The 12,165-nt window shown below is 34.9% G+C and overlaps 1 protein-coding gene across 8 annotated transcripts in view; it reads left to right on the top strand.

Annotated features, from left to right (window-relative positions):
* The window catches only part of LOC117416246 (tyrosine-protein phosphatase non-receptor type 13), a 42,365-nt gene that overhangs the window by 12,635 nt on the left and 17,565 nt on the right, over positions 1-12,165 (top strand). For 3 of the 8 annotated variants that reach the window (XM_059026323.1, XM_034027340.3, XM_034027339.3), the window contains exons 7-27: positions 355-438; positions 1,128-1,206; positions 1,968-2,109; positions 2,544-2,615; positions 2,843-3,017; positions 4,223-4,358; positions 4,615-4,753; positions 5,129-5,281; positions 5,460-5,645; positions 5,870-6,029; positions 6,154-6,358; positions 6,596-6,699; positions 7,806-7,877; positions 8,157-8,264; positions 8,385-8,501; positions 8,781-8,962; positions 9,392-9,493; positions 9,803-9,896; positions 10,227-10,312; positions 11,242-11,419; positions 11,907-12,115. In XM_059026323.1, coding sequence (XP_058882306.1) covers positions 355-438; positions 1,128-1,206; positions 1,968-2,109; positions 2,544-2,615; positions 2,843-3,017; positions 4,223-4,358; positions 4,615-4,753; positions 5,129-5,281; positions 5,460-5,645; positions 5,870-6,029; positions 6,154-6,358; positions 6,596-6,699; positions 7,806-7,877; positions 8,157-8,264; positions 8,385-8,501; positions 8,781-8,962; positions 9,392-9,493; positions 9,803-9,896; positions 10,227-10,312; positions 11,242-11,419; positions 11,907-12,115 — 2,783 coding nt within the window. Of the gene's footprint in view, positions 1-265; positions 439-1,127; positions 1,207-1,967; positions 2,110-2,543; positions 2,616-2,842; positions 3,018-4,222; positions 4,359-4,614; positions 4,754-5,128; positions 5,282-5,459; positions 5,646-5,869; positions 6,030-6,153; positions 6,359-6,595; positions 6,700-7,805; positions 7,878-8,156; positions 8,265-8,384; positions 8,502-8,780; positions 8,963-9,391; positions 9,494-9,802; positions 9,897-10,226; positions 10,313-11,241; positions 11,420-11,906; positions 12,116-12,165 lie in introns of those variants that run through there. The other 5 variants (XM_059026324.1, XM_034027341.3, XM_034027342.3 and 2 more) reach the window with 5 other exon arrangements.

Genomic DNA, 12,165 nt, shown 5'->3' with positions numbered 1-12,165 from the left:
AAAAATACAAAAATGCCAGAAAGTTACTCCAAAAAGGTTTGATATACTTATTATTTAATTACAGTGCATTATATTGTTCTGTTATTAGGAAACAAATATTACAACTAAAAATTGTACGTAGGGAGAATGGATATCTAGTTATTCCCACAATAAGATTACGGATGAACCTAGATTAACCTAAATTGAGAACAAGCTAAAGCCAGTAGATAGCTACTTATGTCAAACCATGTTCTATAGTCTAGCAATTGTTCAAAGCAGTCTATGTTGAGTTTGGATTGCCTTTGCACGCGATACCCATTAACTCTGAAGATCGTCATTTAGTATTTGGTCTAGCTGTTTGCAATGCATTTACAGGTAGTCACAGACCTCATTCAGGGTACAGTGACACAAGCCGTGCTTCTGGAGAAAGTTTGTCTACAGATACAGAAACAAAGCAAGGTGCGCATTTACAGGAATTTTACATTCTATATTCAAACAAAATATTTTTTCTAATATATGATTTTGATTTGTTTTCTAAATTATATCTACATGTTTTGGTGTGTATCTCACTGCCTTAAGTAGTTTGTATTAATGAATAAGTATATAGAGTACAGTACATTTTATTACTCTGTGTTTGGTTTCATTTAAATTATCATAGAATTTTTAAAATGTCATTTGCCTCAGGGAGGCATGTAAATAATGACAAGAGGAATGACAGTAGATTTAACTTTTTTTTTTTTTTTTTAGCAAAACAAGAATTAACCACATGGTGGCTTTTTTGGCACATTATTTAGTACCTGATATTTTTGCTATAAAACTGTAATTCAAATTTGAATATGTTGTGTATATGTTGTTGATCACAGAATGTTAGTAGATGGTAAGCCTGGATTTTAATGTAAGACCAGACATTATTACATTTATATTTTAATAATATCTACAACTTTGCAAATGTTATATCGGTTTTAATAAATAGGCCCAGCTATAACTTTTAATGTGAGCTGCAGGGAATGTATTTGTGGTGGGGGGGGGGGGAGGGGTTAGGGTTCATGATCTTTTTGTGGATAGGCAGAGAGCTGAACATATTAATTGGAGAGCTGAGCCGTTGCTAATAGTAGCCGAGTAATTGAATTGATGTCATTGCTTTTCAGGAAATACGCATCAGCCTTCTGCTTGGGCATCTGATAGTAAAAGATTAACAGCCAGCTCATTTATGGCATGCCCAGACAGGTATGAAAAAATAACTAACCAAAATTACTTTGTATGTAATACTCTGTATACTGTACAGTACGTGGTTATTATATAGTAGGTCTATTCGCTAGTAGCAAGAAAGGTAATCAGTGCTACACCAGCAGACATAAAGAGCCAGTATCATGTCTATATGGAACACAATACCTACGAGATGTATTAGACCTTAACATATTCTCCTGTGTTCACCTGAAAAAACCTTCTGTGCTGTTTGGTATTACAGTATAAGCAGCGTTATTATTTAGAATATTTAACTGACTTCATACATGACATGCCTAGAAAACACAATAAATAATCTGAACAATTTATTACCAAAAGTGATGGAAAGATGTGGCAGGTATTTGAATAGCAGTTTACCTCTATTGAGGTCAGCAAGTAAATCTTGATGTCACAAAACAAGTTGGCCCCACTTCCCAGCTGCGCGTCGATTTTAATATTTTTATTTCCGGTCGACAATCTATGAAAGGATTGATCAGGCCTCTCTGTAGGAGTCAGGTCTCTTCTATACGAGAAAACAACAGAATACCAAAACACTTTTTCATGAAAAGAGAATGTACATACAACACTTTGAAGGTTTAAACCTTTAATGTATCATTATAATGATACTGGCTCTTTAAAAACAAACATTTATAGAAAAGCACCTGCTAGAGAAGGACACTTTTCACTAGGAATTACCTTCTATTACAGGGTTGTATTGATTTACTGAACTGAAACTTCAATAATTAGATGTATTTTGTAAACAGAGCCACGATGGGGATCCAGCAGAGTGCAAACAGTTGTGGTTGGATGAATAGAAATTCCCTCTTGGAAGTTCTTCATCACAGTGAAGCTGGGTCCCCAGGAACCGCAGATTATTCTGCTAATCCACCCAAAAGAAAAGCAAAGGTAGTCACTTAGGAACTTGCATTGAATGTTACACAGATAGGAATAATGTACAGTAGACACAGAATTATCCAAACTTCTGTGGCGACCCACAATTTGTTTTGATAATTATGTTGAAGTCTGAGATGCTTTTACAGTGTTGGCCAATATGACTAATGGAGTGCCATCTGAATAATCTCAATAGGACAGATTTACTGTACAAAGCTAAATTGCTCTAAAAAAAACTAACAATGTACAACTCAGAATGTTGTTTTCATGAATTTAACCAAATTTTAACATGAACATTACGACAAACAAAAGCTTAGTATGTCTGTCCCAATGTGTACTTTATACAGTAATTTGGAATGATTAATGAATGTATAAAAAAGGCCAGAGCACTGAACCACACTATTCAAACTGTATGTAATTATAGCCTAATACTTTTTATTTCTTTAAAGCATTTAGGGCCTGAGTTCCATCGAAAACCTGGAGAACCACAAACAAGCTTGGAACTATCTGGATCAATTGTGGTAAAAAAAAAGATGGAATCCTGGTTTTCAGTTTGGCTGTGTAATTTGTTTTCTACCAATAACACATTTTCTCTTGATCATTTTTCTTATGTTTTGAAATTATTTATTAAAATTAGTTATTCAGTATATTCTCTCCTTTGGTTATTTGAAAACATTTTGATATTCCACTTTGTCTTCATAACAAGTCTGTATTCCCGTAACAAGATTGCTTTTTTTATAACTTTCAGACAAAGAAAGGCAAGTCTGGTTACTCGCAAAGGGATCTCAGTGTTATTATGCCAAATGGACAGTGTATTGAAGTGAAGTGTGATATCAAGTCTAAAGCTAGAGATGTCTTTGACTTGGTTGTGGCTCATGCAAATCTATTGGAACACTTCTACTTTGGTCTCGCTTTCATTGATGGTAAGTGAGTTTCATTAACTATTTAGTTAAAAAAAAAAACAGAAGAAAACTCATCTATTGCAGGGGAGTAGGAAGTATTTATGTGATTATGAAATGTTGTATTATTCAGCAATGAACTAGAAATTAGATTTCAACTGCAAAACATAAAGAAAGAAAACACCGAACAGGGTGTTGTTACAATCAAGAATAATTATAAATGAATGTGGTTGTTTAAAGCCCCTATTCAAAAGATTCTTAAAAAATAGGAATATGACATTTTTGATTGGCATAACTTTCTTCCAAATGCATTCAAAAACATTGATAAGGTAATTCCATTGAAGCATAAAATTACAGGATTTGAGTCAACCAATAGGATCTTTTTATTATTATTATTTAGCTACACCTAATTGTGTATCTGCCCTGCGATGGACTGGCGTCCCGTCCAGGGTGTAGTCTCGCCTTGCGCCCTGTGTATGCCGGGTTAGGCTCCAGCTCACCGCGACCCTGTAAAGGAGTAAGCGGTTAATGATAATGGATGGATGGATGGAATAATTGTGTATCTTTTTTACAATTAACACTCTAACATACACACTACTTTAACTTATGTCTGAAAATATTCAAAAACTGACATTTTAATAAAAAAACAACTTACAACTAAAAAAACAGCAAAACAATATATTACACAGCCAATATTTACATTTCTTATATCTATATGTATAATAGATGGGCTTCATGTTTCAGTGCCGTACGTTCTATGTTGTTATCCGTTAGTGCTTCAGCTTTATTTGGATGATTGCCTTTGCCTTGTTTTAATTTCCCATTACTCTCCAGTTTCTCTGAGATACGAATGTACCAGCTTTACATCATTTTTTTTTTTTATGTATTCTCATTTTGTTGATCATTAATTAACATTTCTGTATTGTGGGTGTTGTCGAGTGATTGAAAACAAGACATTTTGTGTTTGAATTGAAAGTGATGGTCTCGAGGAGTCGAATGGATCAAAGTTCAAATATATTTTCCTGTAGAGGAATTATCACTTTTTGACGTCACTACTGTGGTATTATGCCTTTTTTCGAATGGCTCAGGATGCAAATAGAGTCTTCATTCATGTATAATATATATATATATATATATATATATACATACATACATACACATATACACACATACACACACCTCTAAATGCTCTGTATTGCTGAGTATTTTTTATTCTATTTATTTTTCAGACAATGAGTTTTTCTTTGTGGACCACGAAACCAAGCTGTCGAAAGTTGTTCCCGAAGGATGGAAGAAAGGAGCGCCCGTCCGTTTTACTCTGTTTCTTAGAATTAAGTTTTTTGTGGATAACATCAGTTTTATCCAGTGAGTGAAAACATATGCTGATACTAAAGCCTGCATTGATTAAATATAATCCTTTTGGTTCTGGTGTGTTTGTGAGCTTTGCCTCCGAGATGTTCCATATCAAATTACATGATTAACAGTGTCAAAGATGAACAAAACAATGATCCCAGTTACAAGGCCAAGGAAGAGTACACTGAGGTTCTAGTTGACTTACAGTAGTGCACACCTGTGAACTGTTATACTATAGTAGTACTGTCTTATTTATTTCTTTATAAAGACACAGACTGACTCGGCACCAGCACTATCTACAGCTGCGGAAGGATATCCTTGAAGAAAGGTTGTACTGTAATGATGAGACAGCCCTACAGCTCGGTGCTATCGCTCTACAGGCAGAATATGGGGACTATCTCCCGGGGGTATTTTATTCTTTTGCCAATGTTAGGTATTGTATTATCAGGAAGTGGGATACTCAATGAATCCGCTTTTTAGAAATGATTCACTGATACCTGTTCTTAAATCATTTCCTAACTGAAACTCTTTACAGTTGTAAAAACAATTGTAGTACATTTAATAGAACATTTAAATACCTTTGAAGAGTCATTTCTTTCTGACAAAAAAAACTGTGTGTAATATAGCTAAATGTTCATATTCAGATTTAATACATTTATATAATGTCTGTATTGTGTGGCTGCAAGTTAAGTTAGCTTTTTAGGAAATTAATTCATGTGAAGCAATAATCATTCAACTGAAGGCATATCATTTTTCTGATAAATATATCACTGTATGTTAAGGTGTATGGGAAGAATTACTTTCAGCTGGAGCATTACATTCCTGGAAGTGTGATGGAAAAAATGGCCTTGACATGCTTGAACGAGGAGCTTCCAAGATTACATGCCAATTATAGCAGACTGTCCGCTGAAGAGGCAGAAATTGAATACTTGAAGGTAATAGATTTTATTAAAAAAAATCTATATATAATTCAAGATCCTCAAACTTGGGACATGTGATACAATACAGAATTTTAACACAGTTAATAGTTCAAAGATGTTTACGTTACAACATGTTGTTATATAATAAAAATTAGCCCGTGAAATCTAGAAAAACATTTTTTTGTGTCACCAGGTTTTGCAGCAGCTTCCAGAATACGGGGTGCTTTTTCATCGTGTTACACGGGAAAAGAAAGTTGTGCCAGGACACTTGGTCCTCGGGATATGTGCCAAAGGCATCATTGTTTATGAAGTCAAAAATAATTCCAGGATTGCAAGCCTTAGATTCCAATGGCGGGAAACTGAAAGTATTTCTTCAAGTGTAAGTTTTAACTCAGTTGAAACTGTGAAATATGTGGGTGTGAACTTAAAAATGAACGATACATATATCTACAGTAAATGTGCTTTTGATTCAAGTTACGTTAGTCTCTTGAGCATGGGGAGATTTGAATGAATACTATCCCCTGAATATAGAGGGCTAAAACGTGTTTTAAAAACAATAATAAAATAAAAAGGTGTAGGAAATGCTTTCTTTTTCTCAAACAGAGGAGGAAATTTACTGTGGAGAGCAGTTCAAGTGGGAAAAAGCACGTCTTTCTCACAGAGAGCTCAAAGATTTCCAAATACCTTCTGAGTCTTTGTTCTGCCCAGCACAAATTTCAAAATGAAATGAACTCACGACAACTCACCCTAAACCCTCCAACAGGTGAGTGCAGCATTGTTTTGTATTTTGTAAACTGGAAGTGCTGTAAATTTTGTAAACTGACATTGAGATGATTCACTACTCCAAGCATAATGCTGACAGCATTTGTTTTAAATAATCTTTCTAGAAGAAAATAAATACACTGCATTAGAAGAAAGCATATCAAGGTATGCTGCTCGACACAAAGGACTAGCTCAAAGGCTGTCTTGCTCGGAAAGTGTGCTAAATCCCTCCCATCTGAACCCAATGCCAGGTGATATGATGAGCAAGTCTTGTGATGATATTAGTGTTGAAATGGAGACTGGGTCTGGAGATGAACCACAGATTTGGAGGTAGGTTTATAATATTGATTACCATAATGGAACCCAATTCACATATAATGTTTTTTCAAAAGTCTGTTTATATGATTTATATAAAGCTTTGTATTCATCAGACTGAAAGGAACAGTTGTTTGGTAAAATACGCATGGTGAAATATTAAAAAATACAACTATGTATCCATTAGATAAGAAACAAATGTAGCGTATGCAAATGGTAGTCTGGTTTTGACACAACACATCTGTCTTTTAGCATTTCAGATGCTCTTTCTCACTTAGAAACATACTCCTCGGTGCAAAAAAAAGAAAGCCATTTTGATGGAGCACCCAGTCATTCAAGCCACCCCATATTAAATGGTATGTATTGCATTTATAAAAAGAATTCAGCCTATTGGCAACAGTTGCTTAGAGAGAGAAATACATGTAATACTCTCTTCTAGGTATTTGATGAATGGGCCACCAGGAGTGTGTTCTTTCTGTTTTTGTGTTAAATTACATTAGGACAGAGACTTTCTTTTTTTTCTTTTTTCTTTTTGAGGGAGAACAGATTTGTAATTCCTACTAGTGCACCATAATAGACATAGCTCATTTTCCACCTTAGATAAACTAAAACCCAGGAGATCTCTAGTCTTTATTACAGATATAAATGCACTTCTGTCATCCTATCACTCACAACATCTGCTTGATGGAACGAGATTTACTCTCTTTTCAAGTCAGCGTATATATATATAAAAAAAATGGGCCAATAATGGACATGGAGAGAAAACACATCATGTTATAGTCCTAACACAGAAACCCTACAGTAGGATAGGATTTTCAAGCAATTTACTCCTGGATAGCCATTGCTTTTGGCTTCTCTCACACTGTATCTTGATTACAGTAGGTTTATACACTGAGAATATACACCTTAATTGTTGCATCATTGTATTATTTCAGCTAGATCTTAAATATATCTCTTGTAAGAAGCTTGTTTAATATGAGGCACTCATATTAAACAAACATAATTGCTGTTAACGCTGTACATACTGTGTTATGCAAGGATTCATCTTATACCCATAATTCAATTGAGAAACAGACTGTGTGCCCTCAGGGAAACACATTGATGGCATTTACAGTAGATACAGTACAAAGTGTTTTTTAAAATACTGATTTATTTTTACTTCTGATCTTTGTCTTTTACAATTGTAATGGTAGTAGAGAATCAATCCACGCTCCACCTCTTGTGAGGTAATTTTGTTATTTCATTTTTAAATGAACCTTGTGCTTGTTTTTGAGTTTTTATCTTAAAAGCTGGTGAATTGTTCTATTTTCAAGCATGATCCTTTCAGTTGCTTTTTTTGTGTTTGTGTATCCCTACATCCCTGGGCTATGCATGGATTTGTGAATCAAGACTTGTTGGGGTTCTTGCCTTATCAGAAAATCAAACATTTGTTAAGAGGCATCTGTTTATATGTGTATTTTAGGTTCTCAAAATAAGATGCCAGAGAGAGAAATTATCTGTGCAACGTTGAAGAAGGACCCAAAGCTTGGCCTTGGTGAGTAAATTGAGGCGTTACTACCTAATTTAACCAAAAGCTACAGGGCTCAGGATACAGAGTTTGGTTTATTGTATATGAAGATTAATCAACAAATGACTAAACAGTTCTGAATATCATGCCTTTGTATGTTTTAACTTTTTGGTTAACAAATGAAAAAAAGCTATAAACAATGAAACACTGCATGAGCACGTAATTAATAGAATGCCCCCCTGTAGTTTTCAATCTTTATTTATTTGCTTTTGGTTTATTGAGATTCTTAACTTTTATTTGGATTAGGCTTTATAATTGTTGGTGAAGACAAAACGAGAAAATTAGATCTTGGAATCTTTATTGCATCCATTATACCTGGTGGCCCTGCAGATAAAGATGGTCGTATTAAACCAGGTAACAGTCCCTGTAGTAAAAGTCTCCCTTTACCCTTTTTAACATTATAAATTAAATTATAGTGCAAATGCATTCAAAGGTGTATATTGGTGATCTCTTAGGGATGTTTATTTACCTCAGGTGGAAGGCTGATTTCTTTAAACAAAGCAAGTCTGGAAGGAGTCACATTCAGCACAGCTGCTGGAATCCTGCAAAATTCTCCAGAGGAGGTGGAACTTATTATTTCTCAATCAAAAAGTAGGTTTTAACTCTGATTTAAGTCCATTCCAATGTATTGTCTTCAGTTGGAATATACAGTGTCAGCACAGTTTGAATATTACTCTCTCAGCCATGCATTAACAGGTTTTGCTACTCATAATATTCAGATTGGTGAATGATGCATGTTGGACTTCAGTAGGCTAATCTGACCATGTTGATGTTTTTGTTGCCCCCTACTAGACCATAAAAACATAAAAATATATCAGCAATTGTCTGTAATGCCAGCCAAAACAGCCAGTACCTTACTGTATATTCCAGATCAAATAACACCACAATGGAGCAAGAAACATAAGGTGCAAGGCAACCACTGCAATATAGAAGGAAAATATGACTCCCAAACAACATTAACCACAGAGAACCACTTATCCCTGAATGAACTTGACACAATAACACCTTGTTCTGGAACAAAAGTACATGTGGATCGGATCATGGATACCCAGGTACCAGTCATTTAAAGTACTGCTTTTATTAGGGTCAAGAAAAAGTGAATTTTTTAACCTTTCCCATTTTTATTCCATATATATATATATATATATATATATATATATATATATATATATATATATATATATATATAGCTTCAAAGAAAATATACTGTACAATATCACCTCATTAATGCTTCTACTTTTAGTCATTGCAGTATTGTTACATTAAATAGAAAACCAATTATTCTAAACCTAGTATTGTATACAATGATATAAATCCAGTTAACAAAAGCTACCATATTATATTACTGTAGATGCTCCATGTTTAGAATAGACCTGATTCATTGTATGCCCTAACTTTCCATATAAGTTACGTTGTGTAAACATAAGCACCGCAACATAAATACATTTGATAATATATATTTCGATTTATGATTGTCATAGGATGGTGGACCAGAATCTGTGCTTAAAGACAATGTAAAGCCACGTGAAGTGTACTGTGTGGAACTAAGAAAAACTGATGGAAGCCTTGGAATCAGTGTCACTGTAAGTAATGAATCAAATATGAAAATAGTATCTTATAATTATTCTGCTGCTGGTTTGATGGTTTGTTCTGGGTAATTATCTTATATTACAATGGTATCCCAGATGAGTCTGTCCTTTGTAATATACAGTATGTGCTTATGTCTATGTTCATTTCAGTGTTGCGAAGTGTAAAGTAATGAGCAGTTAAGATCATACAGTAGACCTTTTATTTCAAACGAATTGGTTTTCATCGAAGACAGTATCAAGCTGTTCACACGTCTAAGTATCTCATTAGGCATGTATGTAACAGGCTTTTTAAAATGTATTTAGGGTGGAGTGAACACAAGTGTACGTCATGGTGGGATTTATATCAAGACTATTGTACCCCAAGGAGCAGCTGACCGAGATGGGCGAATCAGAAAAGGTATTTAAAGTAGACAATGAGTTTGTACAGTGACGTGGATTAGTTACTGTAGGTATGTGTGCTTACATGTCATTTTAAATAAGTAGTACCTGTAAATTGGATTACCTTCCCTATAGCACAAACAACACCTGGTATTGAAAGACTTAAGATCTACAGGTATGCTAACAAACTAAAAGTAGGTCAAGTCAAAGCAAGGAAAATGGATGGACTTGAATCACGACTGTACTCCCATCTTGTTGTTGTCATTCATTCTCCCGTGTAGAATGATGATCGTGCTGCGATAGTATATTTTTAACAGCTACCCTGGCCTGATTGTTTCCTATCTGCTAGGTGATCGCCTGTTGGAGGTAGATGGTGTCAGTCTACAGGGTATCACTCACAAGCAAGCTGTGGAGTGTCTGAAGAGAACAGGAGAGGTTTGTTTACAGAAACATGAGGCAGTACACTGTGACAAGCTGTGATAAGCTGGGCCTTTATATATTTTGACTGCAAACTTTTGAATCCTCAATAGATTGTTTGACACTGTACTTTGAAACTAGAATTATAATGTACAGACAATTCACTCAACAAAGGCATTGTGTGAAAGTCATAATGGTAATTGCAGTGCGTTCTGAATTAGGTTTGTCGAGACTGTCTCAGTGTGATACTGTACTATTTTAATTGGCACACTACCTGCGGTGGCTCTAAAATATTGTTATTGATGTGGTAATGTGAAAATACATATGCAGTATTTGCCAGCTACTACTGTAAGCCTAGTGTACCATTGCAATAAATGCAAGTCTAAAAATATCTGACTAAAACCACTCACAGCAGGAATGTTCAGCACATTTTGCCAGAGGTCAGTTATCACTATTGAATGCTCAGTCTTAGATGTCAGAATGTTTCAAAATAAAAATGAACAGAAATGACAACACATACACTATCAACTAAAGAATAGCTCAGAGGACCTACATAACACATTCCTCATTAATACTGAACCTTTATTACTATTATTAGTTTCTTTGTAATAAATACCTGCCACTGATTTATTACATGTCTGCACATGGCAAGTATGTTGTGATACATCACAGGGCATCAGCAGGTTTTGTTAATGTAACGTAAGGTCAGACTGCAATTACCATTATGACTCTGCTCAGACTTGTTTAAATATTGTTGTTATGTTTAAATATGCACAATAAACCATATACCAATAGCTTATTTAATTTGAAAAACCTGAAATGGCGTTTCCCATTCTTCTGTCAAATAAAAACAAATATTGTTGTGAATGCTACGTGTAAATCATCTCCCTTTATCAATGTGTTCAGGGAGAATAATGTGAGCCACATGTGTAACATTGTTTTGTTAGATGGTTCAGCTGCTTCTGCAGAGAGGACAGCACACAGCCGCAGAGAGCCACAGCCCAGGAACCAAGAGAGCTCCTGCAGCCTTTCATGTCAGTCAGATGAGAAAAGACAGCTATGCTGCTGTTTCTATGGCAACACCCTTGTCAGTCAATGTCAAGGACTACAGCTTTGTGACAGATGGTAAGAAATGATAATAAGAAAGGGAATAGTCTTTTAGTAGCACTGTCATTTCAGACAGCGACGCTGACACTGAATTTACAGAAAAATACAAATATAGAACCATTATTCGAATGCCCTGAAGACTGTATTATGTTATAGTTGCATGCAAGTATGGTATTCCTTGCAACAGACATACTGGTATATAGGGGTGTCACAAAGGTGAATGATAAGTGACTGTAAAAGCAGCAATACAAATAGATTTTTTGCCCGTAAAGAATGATGTTTCTACAAATACAGTTGCTTTCATGATATATACATTTATGTCCGCGTCACAAATAACATTTTAGGTATTATATGTAGATATGATGATATGCAAATTTTACTGTACAATATCCATTGGACCCACTCTTTAAAAAAAAAAAAAAAAAAAAATGTTGTATGCTATATATGGCTTAAGGTTATTACCATTATGTTATATTGTGTGCTTTTTTAAATTTCTTTTTTACAGATAACACTTTTGAAGTAACGTTAAAAAAGAACATTAGTGGCATTGGTTTCAGTTTCCTGCAGATGGAATCTCTTCCGGGGGACGGAGGGGGCATTATCAGAATCAAAAGACTTTTCCCAGGACAACCAGCAGAGGAAAGTGGGAAGATTGAAGTTGGGGATGTCATTCTTGCTGTCAATGGGGAATCAGTAAAGGGACTGTCATATCAGGTAAAAGCAACATAAGGACACCTGCAATCAAGACCTGCATTTATTACAAC

The sequence above is a fragment of the Acipenser ruthenus genome, chromosome 7 (genome assembly GCF_902713425.1).
Source record: "Acipenser ruthenus chromosome 7, fAciRut3.2 maternal haplotype, whole genome shotgun sequence".
NCBI lineage: Eukaryota > Metazoa > Chordata > Actinopteri > Acipenseriformes > Acipenseridae > Acipenser > Acipenser ruthenus.
This window is presented reverse-complemented; position numbering and strand designations above follow the sequence as displayed.